This window comes from Besnoitia besnoiti, chromosome I (assembly GCF_002563875.1).
Source record: "Besnoitia besnoiti strain Bb-Ger1 chromosome I, whole genome shotgun sequence".
Classification (NCBI taxonomy): Eukaryota; Apicomplexa; class Conoidasida; order Eucoccidiorida; family Sarcocystidae; genus Besnoitia; species Besnoitia besnoiti.
The window spans coordinates 4,620,701-4,637,468 of record NC_042356.1 but is presented as its reverse complement, the minus strand read 5'-3'; the positions used below and the strand labels follow the sequence as shown (position 1 = coordinate 4,637,468).

The window sequence follows — 16,768 nt, the reverse complement described above, 5'->3', positions numbered from 1 at the left end:
ACAGGAAGCCGCGCAATCTTGAAACAGATTGCATCATGTTTGGGCGCTCTAGGAAGTGCAGGCCAAGGCGCGGCGCGAACCCACGACACGTGGCTCACGCGAGGAACACCTGACCTGTACCGGCGAAACAGTTGACCGGAAGTCTGTGAAGGGAACCCGAGCGCTGGACTCCTCTGTGTTTTACCGAAAAACGTACAGATCGAATGCCGTTGCTCCCCTGTGGAATAGCACTGCCAATAACAATCAAGAATATCATACTGTATACCCAAATAATTACCCATCCACTGACTACATTTCGAGTCATAAAATGATGTCGTATCAACATTCGGGTATTCAAAGCTCGAATTTCCCAGACATGCCTTCCAATACGAACGACGTTTCTGGCGTGGGGCTGCATACTCATGCGTTCACGCGCACAACCCAACTCTTCCCACAGAATGCGCCTGTTCCACAAATCCTGTTTCTCGATGCACGAGGTGAGCCATTCTTTGGATAAAACTCCCTGAGAAAGCAAGACGAACCCGTGGTAACGAGCCACGTGGTTGTTCTTGCGTGATTTACGGTGCGCTCTCCTGCAGGACGCGAGCGACAGTGTATACCAGTGCTTATACCGGCTGACAGAAAACGGCATGCGTGCACCTCTCGCCTTCGTCGCTGGTCGACTGCCTCTATTTATTCTTGGGTCATATGAACAGCGAGGCAAAATCTGAAGTCTTCTATGAGGCTGAAACACACGGAGAGCCACTAGTGTACCCAAGCTTACGTCTCGATGTGTTTTGCCTTCTCGACTGTGATGTGAAGCTCCAAACGAATCCCCAATACTGAACAATCTGTGGCTTCAACGAAGAGCTACACTGAAATCCACCAGCACAAAATGCCGCCACTGCATCGTTTATGCCGCTCGGACGCTGGCGTGGCAAGCGAATGCTCCAGCGGCACCAACAGAAAATTGTCCTTCACGTGGAAGTGACAAATACTTAGTTTCTCTCCTGCGGGGCTCTTTGTGCTTTTCGAGAGTCACTTGGTTGCTTGGATTGGGTGCCAAGGAACGCTCTGCGATTCTCACCACCGAACCCAGGTTTAGAGCTATTCCTGCGCTATCGTCAGGAACGGAGGCACTGAAGCTTGCAGACCGGTTTAGGAGGCTTCCCTGGCGCGCGAACTGACACTGACCGCTGCCAACAAAAGACGGCGGCGAAAAAGACAGGCACGGCCTCCGTTCCTATCGCATCTATTGCGCCCGGCGATTCCTGCAGAAAAATATGGCTCGATGGACACGCGTAAGCGGTTACTGACACAGTTTTACTTGTCCACGGCAATCAGCTTGCGCCAGGAGCAAACGAGGTGACTTGGTTCGTCTAGACTTGGATCGGGTGCGCCCCTTCAAAGACGTCCACACTTTCACGTGTTCGCCTTCTTAGCGCCAGGTGTGTACCTGAAATTCCCCTACACGAATTCAGTTACGCTTGATGCGGGTCGGTCCGCTTGAGCAGCTTTTGCTCTTTGCGTATGGGCTGTGCCAAGCCCCCGTTTATGAGCGAAAATCTCACGCGCAGTCGAACCCCGCCCACCCACATCTGAACAAGACCCCAGAGAGCTTCCGTCTGCGTTCCTGTACTCTCTCTCCTTCTGTGTCCCTATTACGTGCTGAAAAGTTGCGTCTTCGGCCCCCTGAATGAACCTTTCTTGGCTACTATCAGATGCGCAGCTGGTTCCGTTCGTTCTTTGCGGCCTGGATCCTGCCCGTGAGTGAGATCTGTATTCGCACCCGCGCGGTCAAAAACTCCGGCGCCGCCGTTTATCTAGAGGGTCCCCGGTCTGTCGGGGACACATGCAGCCGTCTCCTCATGCAGCGTTACACCCCGTGCGCGTCGTTAGAGTGACCGAATCAATGAACAAGCCAAACCCGAAAAAAAACTTGTGTTTTTTTGTGTGTTTGAACCGCCACCGAAAGCAGACAACAAGGGACAGCACACGTATTGAGTGCAAGCGGCTCCTTCCGTAACAAACGCATTAGGTAGGCTCTGATGAGCCCTTAAATTCTACATGCGTGTACGCACATAGATTGGCATATGCCAGTAGACACTGATGCAAACATATATGCGCACATATCCAGATGCGCTGCGTGAAGAGCAACGAGAACGAAACGGAGCCCCTTTGCACGTTTGCGCAGTTCCATCTCCCTGTTTTGTTCGTCTACTTCGGGATACCTACAGCAGCAATACCTGCCTACTTAGCACGCCTAACGAGACAGCTTGAGGTGGATACACTAAACTGTCACCTCGCTCACTGCGATACCTTTGAAAATGTATACATAGCTGCTACCCATATGCGCGGACGCGCACGTGACACGGAACCCTAGAATGCACGTCAAACCGCATCCGCAGGTACACTTAAAAAAGAATCTGCGTAGAACTGTATAGGTACGCGACAAGCGTCCCGTTGAAACGTGCGTCTCGCTCTCTTGTCTCTCCCCTATTGGTATCTCCGACGGAATATCCTGGCGTTCGGGCCTTTCGCGGTCGAAAAACGGAACTGCATTCGGTAGTAGACACCATCCCTCGCAGCACCTCCCTCGATGGGGCCCCGCAGTCTCTTTCGCCTGGGGCCTCGTAGCCCCCCCCGCGGTCGCCACTCCAGCGGTTCAGGCGCTTTTTAGAGTCTCTTCTTTCTTCTCGCGTCCTTGTCCCCCCTCCGGAGTCTTGGGCGCAGTACCAACTGCCATCTTCGGCGGCCCCGCGTCGCCTGCCGTCCGGGGCTTGCCGCCGCCCACGGGCGCCTGGGGCCCGACCGGGGCCTGTGGAGAGACAAGTGTCCCCTTGTCTCCGGCGGTCGCCGCCTTGCTGGGCGCGGCAGGGGGGGCGGGGGTTGGCGGATGGATCGGATTCACAGACGTGAAGCGGCGGTCGTCGTACGCGACGAGCAGCTGCTGCAGTTGTCGGTGGGTGTCCAGGACTTGTCGGCATCGCTGATATTTGCGTTGACTCACGTTGCAGAAGGCGAGGATGCAGTGCTCCGCAAGGAGAGGCCTCTCGAGCCGCGCATCCTCTTCAGGCGAAGCGGCCTCGAGAGGCGCAGCCGCGGACGCGCTGCCCAGCGCCGCCAGCGAAGAGACGGGCCCTGCGGACGCGGCGCCCGTGAGGCGCAGGGGCGGGCCTGCAGGCCCCCAGACGAGCGACGAGGTCGAGGAGATAGCAGAGCCCGACGCGTCTGGTTTTCCGGAGAAAGAAGACCGCGCAACGGGCGCACTCGCTCCGGAGTTCAGTCTCGACGCAACAAACATGGCGCGGGCGACCTAACGACAGACAGAAAACACCTCACCGCAACGCGTGGAAGATACACACACGGCGAGCTCGAGACCCCAAGGGGCTTGCCTATCCCACGAGAGGGAGAAGCAACGCCCATGGACGCGCGCAGCCCTGCAGTGGTTGATGAATGCGCTCAGTGACGGTCACCAGTGCGTAGTTTTTTTCATTGCGTCTTCCACTGCTTTCGCTGCTTACCGCGTCGTCGAGGAATCCGAGGCAGAGGCGCACAGTCTCTGCAACTGCCTCTGCCTCAACAGCCTCGATGTGCGGCGCCATGAAGGCGTTCATCAGCGCAGCAACTGAACAAGAGAAAGCAAAACAGAGAAAAAAAATTAAAAAAGAACGACACACTGGGGAAGCACAACGACGGTCCAAGTCAGCTCTCACGAAATGCAAACGCCGAGAAAAACCCGAGATCAACGCAGGCTAGACACCGCCCCGCCTCGCGGCCTCTCAAAGATCTCACACGCGCGTAAATTCGAAGCACAGGTCGAAGGACAGCATTCCAACACCGGAGCTCGTCGCGTCTCCGCCACGACGCATGTGCATCCCCCGAATATATTTTAAAAAGAAATATATCCATACAGCATGCAGAGAAGGAGCAGGCGAGCACACACGGCAGCATGCATGTGCTTTTATTTTCGAGCTGCGGCGGTGCATGTTTTATTCAAATAGCGAGGACGCAGACGATCCGACTGGGGCACGCCTTGCAGTTTCGTGCAGCTGCGCGGAGGAGCTACCTTACCATCTTCTGAGAAGTCGTAAAAGTCCTGAGGCGTGAACCCTGTTTCCGAGTTCCGAAGTTCGTTTTCCTCCGCGTCTCCGTCCGCGCCTTCGCGCGCCTCTGCCGCGTCTGCGTCCGCTCCGGGGTCGCCAGGGACGTGTTGTCTGGGCTCTTGGGGGTCGAGGCTCGCGCCTCCATTCGCCGCGCCTTCCGTCTTGGGAGAAACGCCCTTCTGCGCTTCACCTGCCTGGCGCGGCGCGATCGGAGCCCCCCCCAGGCTCGTGTGTCGCGGCGGGCCTCCCGGGTCGCTGTGCGCACCCAGTCCCTCGGCCGTCCGCTCATTCTTCTCCCCAGGCGGGGTGAGCTGCCCTGCCAGCCCGTCGAGCTCGGTCTTCACGGCGGCCGGCGGCGTCACGAGGCGCCGCTTGGGGGACAGGGTCGCGCGGCCGTCTGCTGCAGGGGCCCCCTCGGGGCGCCTGGCCTGCGAGCAAGCCGCCGAGGAAGACGGAGAAAACGCGTCTGGAGACGAGGGAGGCCGCGTCCGCTTCGCAGGGCCTCCTGCCTCCTCTCCGCCAGGACACGCAGAGACAGCCGACACGAGGGACGCTGAGGAGACGACCGAAGCCGCAGGCGACGACGGAGAGGAGAAGGGCGGAACCGCAACAGGCACAGTCCGCCGCTCGCCTCCAGAAGCAAGCAAGTCCGGCGGGCTGCGGCCTGCTGCGTGAGTCGCGGCGGCGCCGGCAGGCGACGGCAAACAGGCTGCAGAGGTGAAATGTTGCGAAGAGGAGCCTACAGACGGGCTTGCAAAAGAGGTAGGCGCGAGAGACGCCGAATTCGCAGCCTGCGCGCCGTCGCTGGGGCCACCGCCAGCGACACCTGAAGGCGCGTGGGAGTACGGACTCCCTGCATTGGTACGAGGCAACGCTTCGCTCGACGACGTAGAAAAAGGAGGAAAAAATGACGGAGGCGAAGAAGCTGCTGCAGTACCCCCCTCTGCAGGCGGAGCCCTGCCGATGGAGGCAGGCGACGCGTTGTGCGCCTCCATTATATGCACCTTCCGGGGAATTAAACGAAATGCAAGCGAATTCCGTCTTCCGTTGAGCGGAAATCCCTGAACGGATACCTCACGCCCAACAGACAGCTGTCACGCACTTCCAAAGAGCGACGGACAGTAACATCGAAAGTGATTTCTCCCTGGTTTCTGAAAAGGCTGACGAACTCGCAGGTAGAAACCTAAAGCTCGGAGGCAGCCGCCTGCCGTGGCGAAAAAAAGACAACTCGCACAGCGGCAGCGCAAGGCGTTCGGCTGCCCTTCACAGAAGACCGGAGGAGAAGAAAAGAAATGCACACAGAGTACATGAAGAAGGCGCGGCCCTCCGTGGAAGATGGCCATAGAAAAGAAACGAAAAATGGGGAAACTAAGAAAAAAAGCTAACGACGGCCAGCGTGTGCTCTTTGCGGGGGAAGCATTCGTTGCCCGGCGCATGCACTCTGCAGGAGATAAAACCAGTGGGGCGCAGCCGAAGAATTGTCGCTCGACTCCTTGAGGATTTTCCCTCAATACATTTCTCCTTTTACCCTCGATGATAGTCCTCTCTCTCCATACTTTTCCTCGCTTGCGGAGCGGTGGTAGCGGGTGTCTAGACACCTTGGACGTCGTTCGAGGCCAGGTAGCCAGATGAAGGCGCAAAACGGCGCGTCAGTTTTTTTTCGCGCGAAGAGCCCACTTTTCCCTCCGTAAATCGCTTTAGTCTTTGCTGCTTCGCTCCGGGCCTCTGTCGTTTCCCTCTACTGGGGTACCTCTCTCTATCCACAGCGTCGATCTCTTGCTCTCGCGCATTCACCCTCTGGCCTACTGCGGGTACACATCTTGGCGCAGATATATGTAGGGGCTGACGTCGTACCTCTTCTTTGCGCAGGTGCGTGAAGTTTCTTTTTCTCGTTCGGCATCATGCAGGCGATCGAGACGCCGTGTCTGTTGTCCGCGTTGGGGCGCGGGAGAGTGCTGCTAGGCGAGCCGTGCGGCGCCTCCGTCGCTTTCCGGCCTCGCGTGCGCCCGTCTCTCTGTCTACTTCGTCGCCAGAGAAACCTGACACCATATCGCGAGACGTGTTCTCCGTCTCCGCGTTCCGCTGTCTCTGATTCCATCCCTCCTCAGCCTGCTTCGGAGTCTGGCTCGTCGTTCTCATCGTCTTCACCCGCTCGCGCTCCCCCCGCCTCGCGGCCGGGCGGCACGGCTGCCCGTCCCAGCTTCTCTTTTTTTCCGTCGTCGGCGCATCCTTTCTTCTCCATCTCTAGACAGAGCCAACAGCTTCTGTCGCGCACCGCTTCGCTGTCTGCTGTCGCCTTCTCTTCAATGCCGCGGAGGTCTTCCCTCCTTCTCTCTTTGTCTCCTCAGGCTGCCTCCTCTGAGTCTGCACTGTGCCCCGCCGCCCTCGGGCAGCAGAGACGCTCGCTCGTCGAAGTGAAGTTTGCCCAGCAGAGAGCAAAAGACACCTCGCACGTCCCGTTCAAAGTACGCGTCAATCCCCTCATGGGGCCCTGTTGCTCGAGGTTTCACGCGTAAGCGTGTTTCCGGGTACTATTCAGCCACCCAAACGCGCATCTGCTCGCTCTTTCTTTGTGATGTGCTCTGCCTCCTGTATGGGACAGCGCAGCTGGTCGGCTGGAAGGATTGCATCGCCTCGAGCTGAGCGCAGATGGAGGAGACACCTCCGGGTGCGTCCTTCGGAGCGTCTGCCTCATGCCGCCTGCGAGTCTCTTTCTCTGCGAGGCGTACGCATGTTGCAGGCTGCTGTCCTCAGCAAGTAATAGGAAGTGCAAGTCTGCATGCGTGGCTGTGTTGCTTGGATAGCCTGTCTGCTTCTGTAGCATGTATGGCACTTGACACATGGAGATTGTCCCCAGCAACCGGATTTGTCGCTCTCAATTCACCCCTCCACCGACTCGGCGTGAATTTCGTATTTTTCTATTTCTACGTGGGCATGCGCGCCGTCTGTGCAGGTTGTGCGGACTCCCTCGGGCAACTTGCCGGTCTACTCGCGCGTCAAGAAACACGGCACCGAAGTAACAACGATCGTGCGCCACGCCTTCGGAGACATCACGGTGAGACAGACATGTGTTGGGGGAACGCCGCTTCACAGGGACCTTGCGGGAGAATGCAGCCCCAGGAAGCATGCGCCAGGGAGGTCTTCAGGGCTGAAAGGCTCAGCAGGAGTATCGCTGGAGGGCGACAGCAGACGCTCGGGAGGGGCGCCAGCGCGTGCCGGCGAGAGGCGTCGTTGAATGCGCTCTCGTGCCGCCAGACGGAAGGCGTGTGTCGCTCCGCAGAGAAGGAATCTTGCGCGTGGCAAGCAGTTTAGCCCTAAAGCGCTCAATGAACGAACTTCGAAGGGGGGGTGCGGGGCACTTCTACCCATCCTGTGTCAACAGGGCTTGCTGGCCTGTGTAGGCCTTTGGGTAAGGTAGAGCATTTCGCTCGGAGGCGCGGAGACAAGGATCCACATATAAACATGTAAATATATAAAAATATGTAGTACGGTTAACAGTATGGAATGTAATACATTCGCTGTCTCAAATGTATCTCTGAGCGTTATTCTGCGGAGATGCGCGTTGTGGGAGGCGCTATGGCGTGCGTTTTTTCCTACGCAGGCGATGAAGAAAGACTTAATGGCTATCTGCGAAGCGCCGGTCCGCGAACGACTGGGAACTCTCGAGGTCAAGGGCCTCCACGTCCTGAAAATCAAGCAGTGGCTCCGCTCTCTCGGCTTCTAAAATCTGATCCCGCGACGCGTTTCTCCGATTCTTACTCCTGCGTCATATAATATATATATGTAAAATATGTATATATATATATGTACTGAATAGATGCAAACAGATCTCGTGCGGTGACGGTACGGGTGGCGGGGGGGGGGGGGGGGGGGGGGGGGGGGGGGGGGGGGGGGGGGGGGGCATTTGCGAGTGTCTCGAACTCAATAAACAACAGTTCTGCTTAATCCCTTCTTTTCGCTTCGGTGCTGACGCTCCGTTTTCTTGTTTGTATTCTCTCTCGGGGGTGCAGTCCTCCTTTCTCGCCTCCCCTCCCCTTCTTCTCCTAGAATCGAACGTTTTCTATTTCCTTCCTGAAGACTGACAGAGCTCAAGTTTCCGTGCGATCGCCAGAGTGGCGAGACTTCTTAGCCACGGCACTCTAGTTCTCTCAGCACGTTTCTTCTGGGCAGACTGGCTACCTTCGTGCGCGTGCACAGCGAAGCGCCGGTGAACGAGAGGCAAACCCACGACCACGCGGCAGCTGCGCCACTCGAATTCGCCGCACGTTTTTCGCTCAGATTGACTCTTTTTGCGCCAGCAGGGCGTCGTGAAATCTCATCGGCTCAAGAGGAAGAGGGCTTCCATGACTGGCGGACACGCGCCGAGGCTCGACAGACACGTGGCACGCGCATGTGTAGCGCACTCTATCTGCTAACTGGAAGGGCGCTCGAGGGAACTGGCGCTGTCGATTGCCCACCTTAAGTGCATAGGGTTCTTCGTAGGATACAGTGTACCTTAACTAGCTGCGAAAGATGCAGCTTCCACTGCGGGCGGACTCAGCGTCTCCACAGCGGCAAGCTCGCGCGCTACGCCTCGCGTCAGGCACACACGGAAAGGGAGAAACGCCGTTCTAAAGAACACTATACTTACAAATGAGACGCTGGAGTGATCCTAAAAGGGAACAGACCCTGCGCACCCCAGATGGGCCGAATCTGCGGTGTACGTACACCTACCGGGTTAACTTCCTCCGTGAAGACGTCAGTCCCTCCGGCTTGATTTCTACCTCGCTGGTGCCTTTTCAACAATGCACTGCCCTTCAAAAGGAGAGGACACAACGTCGCTGCAGGTGAGGATCCAACGGCTGAAGAAGCGCGTCAACGAGGCTCGATGGCCACGGCTGGTCGCGCGCGCAGGGCGCCGGGCGCGAGGAGAGCGGTTGACGGAGTGGAGAGTCATTTGCTTTCCCTCTAAGAGAGTTCCATCGAGTCATACCCTCCACTTGCCACTGCGCGCTCCTTCGTGGGCGCTGGGAAGGCAGTGGGAGCTTCTGCTTCATGATTATTCTCACTTCTGCACAGCGAGCCGCCACGGCTCGACGTACCTTGCGCAGCTAGCAACGGCGAGTCGGCTTGAGGCGGGCAGCAGACAGCGGCGCATGCGTTCAGCGAAAAACTTCGTAGACAACACGAGGTGTTTTTTTCTACAACCGACAAAACAACTTGACAAATCGGTCTAGCGTCTCTCGCTTTGCATGTCCACAGTTTTTTCTCCCGAGAGGCCCGTATCGACCGTCCACAACGTGAAGGAGCTGCTGTTTTCGTCTTTCGATGTGCCTTTGCATGCTGCGCGAGACATGCCAACAGTGCGAATTCAGAAATGGGGCACGAGCAGAGGAAGTAGGAGTGCAGCCCTGAATTTTTTTGCTGGCATGCCTTCGTCTCATCCTTCTGTTGCCGTGAGAGTTTCTCGCTAAAGATTTTGCAGCAACGCCGGCGCGCCATTCGCAGCTGCCAGAAGACAGGAATGGCGACCAGTCTGCGACGCTGCGTTTGCCGCTGGGGAAAGGTTTTTTCGAGTGTCAGACCTCCGCGAACGACAACGAACTGAGTGACCTGATCAGCCTGCAGGTCGCTTCGTCGACTCAAGCCGACATTTCTTCGTTTCCTTGTTTTTCTTGCCGGCTTTGCTTGGCGCTACCCGTTCTACGTTTTGTTATTCAAAGAGAAGACTTCGCGCTGCATATTTTGGCGCGACTTCTTGTCTAGCCGCCGCTATATGCATAGGGATGACAATTAATAAGATACTACCTAAGAAAACGGCCCAGGGCTCGGCAGAGCGAAAGTCCGAAGGAAGAGCCGCAGGGTGAGAGGAAATTCCGGTCGCGGCAAGCGCCATGGAGGGCGGAAGAGAGGAGGACGGCGCTTCGGGGGGGTGTGCGGGAGAGTACCTTGAAGCCACCTGCACGGAGACTGGAGACGTCCTCTTCTGCGGCGAAGAGCGGAGGCAGAAGCCTCGAGAAGCCGATGGAGACGACGACGTGGAAGTCCTCCTTGTGCTGAAGAGGAGACGTGAACTTCAAATCGAAGGAGTCGAGCACCATATCTCCGCTGGCGGCGAGCGGGACAAGATTTCTTCTCGCAAGCACGCAGAGACGGAAGACGGCCAAAGAGATCGAGAGCTGTATTCGGAGAGGTCTCCGCGGCCGAGTCAACGTCGGAATGAAGAAGCGGCTCTGGTTTTTGCTGCCTCTCCTTCGTCTTCTGCCCCGTCAGCCTGCGAAAGACGTTCTTCGCAACGAACCGCCTCACCTTGCAGGCGTGACTACTCCTCTCCCTTTCCTTGTCGCTCGGATCCTCCTTCTGGTGGCAATCCGAGCGTGGCCAAGTCTTTTTCTGATCTTTCCTCTTCTCGTTTGTCTTCTTCTCGCGTGAACCCCGTTTCCGCTCCCTCGCTCTTCACGCGCCGGGAGACCGCCGCTCTCCCGCAGTCTGCCTGCGGTGTACGTACAGCTCAGCCGGATTCGTCTCCTCACGCGGAAGCCGACAAGTTGCCTAACACGCTCTCTGGCGCCTCTCTGTCGAGCCAGAACCAAGGCATGCAGTCCATTTTTTCTTCACACGAAGTCCTGCCCGTTTTCCCGGCGCGACCGCCTTCGCGGCCTTCAGTCTCCTCACGGATACCTTCGTCTCCGTCTGGCTCTGCCGATCCTCCGGTCGCTTCGGCGTCGCGTGCGTCGCCTTCGTCCCCTGGTGCTTCGCTCCTCTCTCCGCCGCCGTCCTTGCCTGCTGCCTGTCCCTCGTCGTCATCCGCATTCTCCGGAGGCCCGCGCCGCGCGACGCATCGCCGCGCCTCGCACGGAGAGGAGGAGCTGGTTGCGCCGGATTTGCATGCGCTATTTGCGCACTACAATGACGCGTTCTTCGAAGGAAAGTTGGCTGGAGTCGAAGTGCGCTGGAGTCGCCGCATGACGCTTTGCGCAGGCCTCTGCGTCTACCAGGTGCGCATCCCCCTCTTCCAGGCAGCATCCGCGAGGCTTGCGCGCGTGCGGCGTTTTCGCTTTCGAGGGTGTCCAGACGCGAACGAGAGTGGGAGGCGGCGCCGCTGAGCGGCTGGATCAGATCTCGCTTGCGCTCAGTCCGTCGCTGCCGGCTCCGAGCGGAGTTCTGCGACGTGCTGTCTTCGTGTTCACTTTGCGTTGTCCGCGTGCTTTTGTGTGACTTTTCAGGCTGGAGGCTACTGCTCTGTGCGGCTCTCTGAACCCCTTCTCAAGTTCCGCTCTGTGAAGGAATTTCGAGTGAGAAAGAGACTCCCGCTGCAGGGTGAAGCGGGGCGCCCGCAGGATTATCCAGGCTGCCTATGTGATACGTTGTGCCGTCCGCCTGCCTTACTCAGCCTACATATGCATGTTTAACCGAAAGTACATATATATATATATATATAAGTGTGCGACGAGCTACCAGCGTCTGCGTGTGTACCTGGGCATTTGTGAGAGTAGAGCGGCAGAGACAGGTCTGTCGAAGAAGGACGCGAATGCGTGTCTATATGTGTAAGAATATTTACTAATATATGTAATAGTCGATTGAAGTCGGAAGTGAGTCTGCGTGCACGTGTGCAGATGCTGAGTGCATTGCGCCACGGTAAACTAAGTCCTATCCGGCCTTCGCTCGCGCAGAGAGGCAGTTGAGCAACTTTTTGGCAGCAGCGCATTTTCAATTCGCAAGCATGGAGATTCAATCTCCCCTTTTTTCGAATGGCAAGAAGACATGGGCTTGCGTCGGAGTGGGGTGGCCGTTTCAAGTTTTTTTCGATTTTTTCCAGGAGACTCTTCTTCACGAGATGATTCACGCGTTCCTGTTTGTGACCAAAAGAGATCGCGAACACGACGCTCACGGACCGGTACATACCTCCTTCGCGCCTTCGCAGCCTCCGAAACGCAAGACAGCGTCCACGCGGAAACCCCTATAGTGCCAGACAAGACGTTCAACTATGTGAAGTCAAGCTCGTTTCTCCCAGCAGGCAGCCTCACTCGTCCAGACGTAAATAAATATATATATATATACATATATTTGTTTACGTATTCCTGCCGATACAGTCCGTAGGGAGGGTGGAGTATGTCAATTCAGTAGCTCGCACAGCAGCAAGCGGCGTGAAGGTTTAATGTCGAACGTCCCGGGCCTGCTGTTTGTCGCCAGCAGCCTTGTAGACCTGTGCGTCTGGTATGTTTCACGTGACCGATCTTCATCCTCAGAAACCGTATGTCAACTGGTATATATATACAGGAATTGGTATCTGTCGAAATACACAAATTAGGCAGATATGGGTGGCGATGGCGCTTCGGGGCAGGCTGTCAGACTTGCTCACATTTCGCGCAGGTCTGTCTTTTTTTTAGGATTTTCTGGCGCACATGCACCGTCTCAACGCGCTGACCGGGCTCAACATCACCGTCTTCCACACTTTCCACGACGAAGTGGATTATTACAGAACGCACATCTGGCGATGTCAAGTACGACCTCGCTTTGGTTTTTGAAGTTGTTTTTCGAGCTCCTTTTCTGGAGCTTTGCTTCGTTGCGTTTGCGTCTGTCGCGGCTGATTCAATGGGCCTCCTCGTGTCGCTGCCTTCCGGCGCTCTCGCAGGCTCACATGTACTGCTTTTTTTTCGTTGTATGCGGCGCGTGGTTTCTTGCCTTTTCATCTTTCTTCGAGAGTCCCTTCCTTTCGTTTCCAGGGCAAATGCCGCGAGACGCCTCCGTACTTCGGCTACGTTCGCCGGTCGATGAATCGCGCGCCAGGCCCCTACGATCGATGGTGTAAGTGTCGCGGTGGGGAAGAAGAGACGACTCTTTTTGCTAAATAGGATGCTGGAGGACGCCTGTGAGCGTATTGTCGTATTAGTGCCGCCGGCGTGCGCACGACTTGAGCGGAATGTGTTTCGGGAGGACAGTCGTCCGCGAACAGTGGCGGCATACGCGTCAGGTTTAGGTCTCCTGCCTGAACTTCGCAGACGCGAGATGCCTTGCTCTCGATTTCTCACAACTTTGTCGCCCGCGCGTGGGAATCGGATCTCTGCATATGGAATACATATGCAGGATATAGATAAAGATGTAGATATGCATCGTGCTTGAACGTGTTGCGCGGCGCGTGCTGTGCGACTGTGGATGGACGTCTCCATCCATGCGTGGACGCTTCTACAAATACTTCTTCTCAACGTGCGAGGTAGGATTTGAGTTCGAGTCAGCGTATGCTGGGAGCTGCGGGAGTTCATTCCTCCTTGCTGTTCACGCGTGTTTCTGTTCGATCTCGGCGCCGCAGGGGCTGACCATCAGCAGGCCTGCGGAGGCACGTACGTGAAGATCAGTGAGCCGAAGGCACTCGCGGCGAGCCGCAAAGCTTCTTCATCGCGGTCCGGCAAGTCGGCGCAAAGGCCTCCGCAGAAGAGCAGGTCTGCGGCAGGTGCGGCGGCGCGCGACACGCCGGCGGCCAAAGCGAGATCGGATGCGGCTTCACCTGCGTCAGCGGGGAAACCGAAACAACTCGGGTTACTCGACACGTGGAAAAAAACGGGAGGTCGGGGGAAGGCGGAAAGCTATGCCGCCAATACGCCGGTGACTCCTGCGGCCGCAGGCACGAGGCCCTCGTTCTCGCCGCTGGGCACCGTCGCCGACTCGCTTTCGTTCGCAGACGCGGTCAATCTGCATAGGCGAGAGCGGCTTCTGACTGCGAAAATGGACGGGGCAGGACGCGCGGAGAGTCCTCTTTCCGGAGCGTCGCCGCCTGTGCGCGCTTCCCCTTCTTCGGATTCTTCATTTGTGCCGTCACTCTCGCCTGCGTCTCGCCAGACGCAGGCGAGAGCAGCAGCGACTTCGTCGTCCCGGGGTGGCGCAGTCCCTTCAGCGAGCCCGTCGTCGTCCGCCGCGACTTCTTCCTCTTCTGCGCGAGGAAGAAGCGGCGCCGTCTCAGACGACGACGCTGTCGAGTGCGTCGCAGTCCGCACGTCTTCGGATGCGTCGCTCTCCTTGCACCCGTCGCGCAGGCAGCCATCGCCGCCGTCGCCGCCGCCGTCATCGCTCTCAGGGAGACCTGTTTCACCGCGAACGAGGCGTAGAGACTGCCAGGGAGCGGGCGCCAGGAGAGACGGTGCCGCGCAGCCGGCTGAAGAGCCGCAGAGGAGTCGAAGGCTCGGATCTGACGCAGGCGTGTCAAGCGTAGATGGCCTGGAAGACGACGGCGACGTCGTCTTCGTGTCCAGCAGCCATGGCGATGCAGCGCCTTTCCCTCGCGATCGAGAGCTCCCTCCGGTCGGCGGCCAGGCAGCCAGGACTAGAGTGGCGCCCCGACAGCTGGCGCAGTCGTCGTTTCCAAGCCGCGCAGCCGCTGCTTCTGAAGCTTCTGCGGCGTGTGCGTCGTCTTCTGAGTCCGGAGCTGAAGCATCTGAGAGCAGAGAGAGAGAAGAAGCTGCAACTTCTTCGCCGGTGGGGGATCTTAGCCCACCGTCGGATGCGAATCTCTGCCGCTACTGCGGCCACGGCTTTGAGGGCCTACGGGAATTTCGACGCCACATACAATGGTAAGTAGCTTCAAGGGCGGACAGATACGGACACTCAGCGAACAGCAATCGTACTTTCTTAAATGCATATATATATATAAATAAGTCTACAAGATATATATGTATATATATGAGTACGTGCCGCCATGCGCGAGTGCAGGTGTGGACGCGCGAGTGTTGACTCCTGCAGGAGGTAGCGGAGACCCGGGGCACGCCTTTCAGAGGCTCAAGTCTTGTTCCAGTTTTTGCGCTTTGCCTAAGGACGGACCCCCTGGTGAAGAATGCGACTTGTGTACGAGCTAGCGCGAGGCAGTCAACCACGTCGGGCTGCCGTCTCTCATGCAACTGGAGCCGGCAGGTTTCCGCCGGGCGCAGGAGCCCGAGCACTCAGTCGGATGGATGCGAACCACAGGAAGCTTCTGTTGCTTCTGTCTGACTGTCTCTCGCCTTCGCCGAGTGTGCGTGCTTGCCTGCATGTCATGGTGTTGTGCTCAGCTGCATTCGAGATCCGGACCGTCTCCGCGGCCGTCGTGACCTCGCTCCGGCGGCCAGGGAGGGAGACGCACTCTCTCCATTGCCAAGCGCACACTCGTAACTGCCTCGCTGTTCACGTCGGCCTCTGAATAGGACTTTGTTTGCGTGCTGCTTACCCATCGAACGCGGCATCCTCTAATTCCACACCCAGACGCACGTATGCCTGCGCATTCTGCAGGCACACCAAAAGCGTGGGTGCTTGGCTCACGCACAGCGCGGACATATTTAGGGGCGTAATCGCCCGCTGAGAGTTTACGGCTATCGCCACGCTGTCCTTCCAGCGAGAAGCTAGAGGTCGCTGATAGGCGACGCGGCGCGGCAGCGCGCGCATGATACGCGTCGCACTCATGTTGCACGGAGGCGCGGCCTGCCGCGCAGTCCCTCTAAACCGTTGAGATCCACGAAAACCACTCGTGTGCAGCTGAGGTGGAGGGTGGCCGGCGGCGGCTCAACACTGCCTCCACAATGCGTCTCCAGACATCGATGGAAAAGTCAGGCCGCATCCCGCTAACCTAGTTCTTCGCCTGCCTCTATTGCTAGTCGACACCGCCTTTTGAGACTCACGGAAGATGGTTGACCGAGCGAGAAAATTCATCCAGATGGGTGCAGTTTGCCTTCTGCAACGATGCATGATGGAACCCTAGTCGGGGTTCGCTCAGCCGTGCACACGCATCCCAAAAGCACGCCCGGCAACCAAAACAGGTTTGTCTTCTGCGATCATTCGTGGTTGACTGCTCGTCGTCCACAGAACGAATATATACAGATACGCATACGTACATATGAGGGATTAGGGACGCTTTCGAGTGACATATATGTATATATATATGTGTGTATATATATATATATATATATATGTATATATATATATATATGTATATGAATTTGTATGCATGCTGGTACATGCACGGAAACGACTCGTATTGCTGTACGTGCTAGTTTTGTAGAAAACATCTGTATGGCCTACAAAACCGTCGCCGAGGCGCAACTACATGCGTTCAAGCCCCTGCCGGTTCAGGAAGATCGCAGTTCGCTACTAGGCCTCTCAAGGATCCCAGTTGCCTGTTACGCAGACACTCCTCTCTGCATGACTTTCTGAGAGTTTCAAGTCGGTGTGCGAGCAGAGATGGACATGAAGCGAACAAATGGAAAGGAGGAGTTCAGCTGCGCGTCAGAAAACCTGCCGTTTTTCGCGTCTTTTTTTTCAAGCCCAGATGTCAAGATACGGCGAACTGAATTTCAGTGACCTCGCCCATGCACACGGTGTGACTTTGCGGTGACGCACTACGCGCGGCGGTCCCTCGAGGGCGAACGGAGACAGATCTCCAAACCGGCATTTCTTCGTCACCCCTCTCCAGTTTTCTTCGGCTTTTTTGTTCTGCTTGCAGCACGCTTACGCCCTCATCGTTTGGCGGGCTCGCTGCCAGCTGCGCAATACGCTTCTCGGCGTGTTTCTCGAGGACGGCGTACACGGGGCTGTCGCGGCGGGCGATGTGTCTCCTCTGCATGTTTTCCCCCAGCAGTTTCGTTGAATCTGCGAGTCGATTTTACACTGGCACCTGTTGCATTTCCTTCTTTCCGTTTCTCTCGAAAATTTTGACGAAGAGCGAGAGCGCCTGCCTCCCTCCT

At 57.1% G+C, this 16,768-nt stretch overlaps 3 protein-coding genes across 3 annotated transcripts; 2 read left to right on the top strand and 1 right to left on the bottom strand.

Moving 5' to 3' along the window:
• Positions 1 to 2,644: 2,644 nt before the first annotated feature.
• On the bottom strand, positions 2,645 to 5,080 carry BESB_006740 (uncharacterized protein; the record flags this gene model as incomplete). The annotated part of the gene is made up of 3 exons (XM_029359429.1): positions 2,645 to 3,295; positions 3,504 to 3,607; positions 4,054 to 5,080. 3 exons carry the CDS (start codon positions 5,078 to 5,080, stop codon positions 2,645 to 2,647), a joined length of 1,782 nt encoding a protein of 593 aa, XP_029222342.1.
• A 906-nt stretch (positions 5,081 to 5,986) lies between these two features.
• Positions 5,987 to 7,809, top strand: BESB_006730 (large subunit ribosomal protein IMG2; the record flags this gene model as incomplete). Its single annotated transcript, XM_029359428.1, has 3 exons — positions 5,987 to 6,550; positions 7,039 to 7,140; positions 7,687 to 7,809. 3 exons carry the CDS (start codon positions 5,987 to 5,989, stop codon positions 7,807 to 7,809), a joined length of 789 nt encoding a protein of 262 aa, XP_029222341.1.
• A 2,149-nt stretch (positions 7,810 to 9,958) lies between these two features.
• Positions 9,959 to 15,203, top strand: BESB_006720 (SprT domain-containing protein; the record flags this gene model as incomplete). Its single annotated transcript, XM_029359427.1, has 7 exons — positions 9,959 to 11,062; positions 11,291 to 11,359; positions 11,884 to 11,961; positions 12,455 to 12,568; positions 12,791 to 12,872; positions 13,375 to 14,629; positions 15,104 to 15,203. The coding sequence occupies 7 exons, from the start codon at positions 9,959 to 9,961 to the stop codon at positions 15,201 to 15,203; spliced, it is 2,802 nt and encodes a 933-aa protein (XP_029222340.1).
• Positions 15,204 to 16,768: the final 1,565 nt, after the last annotated feature.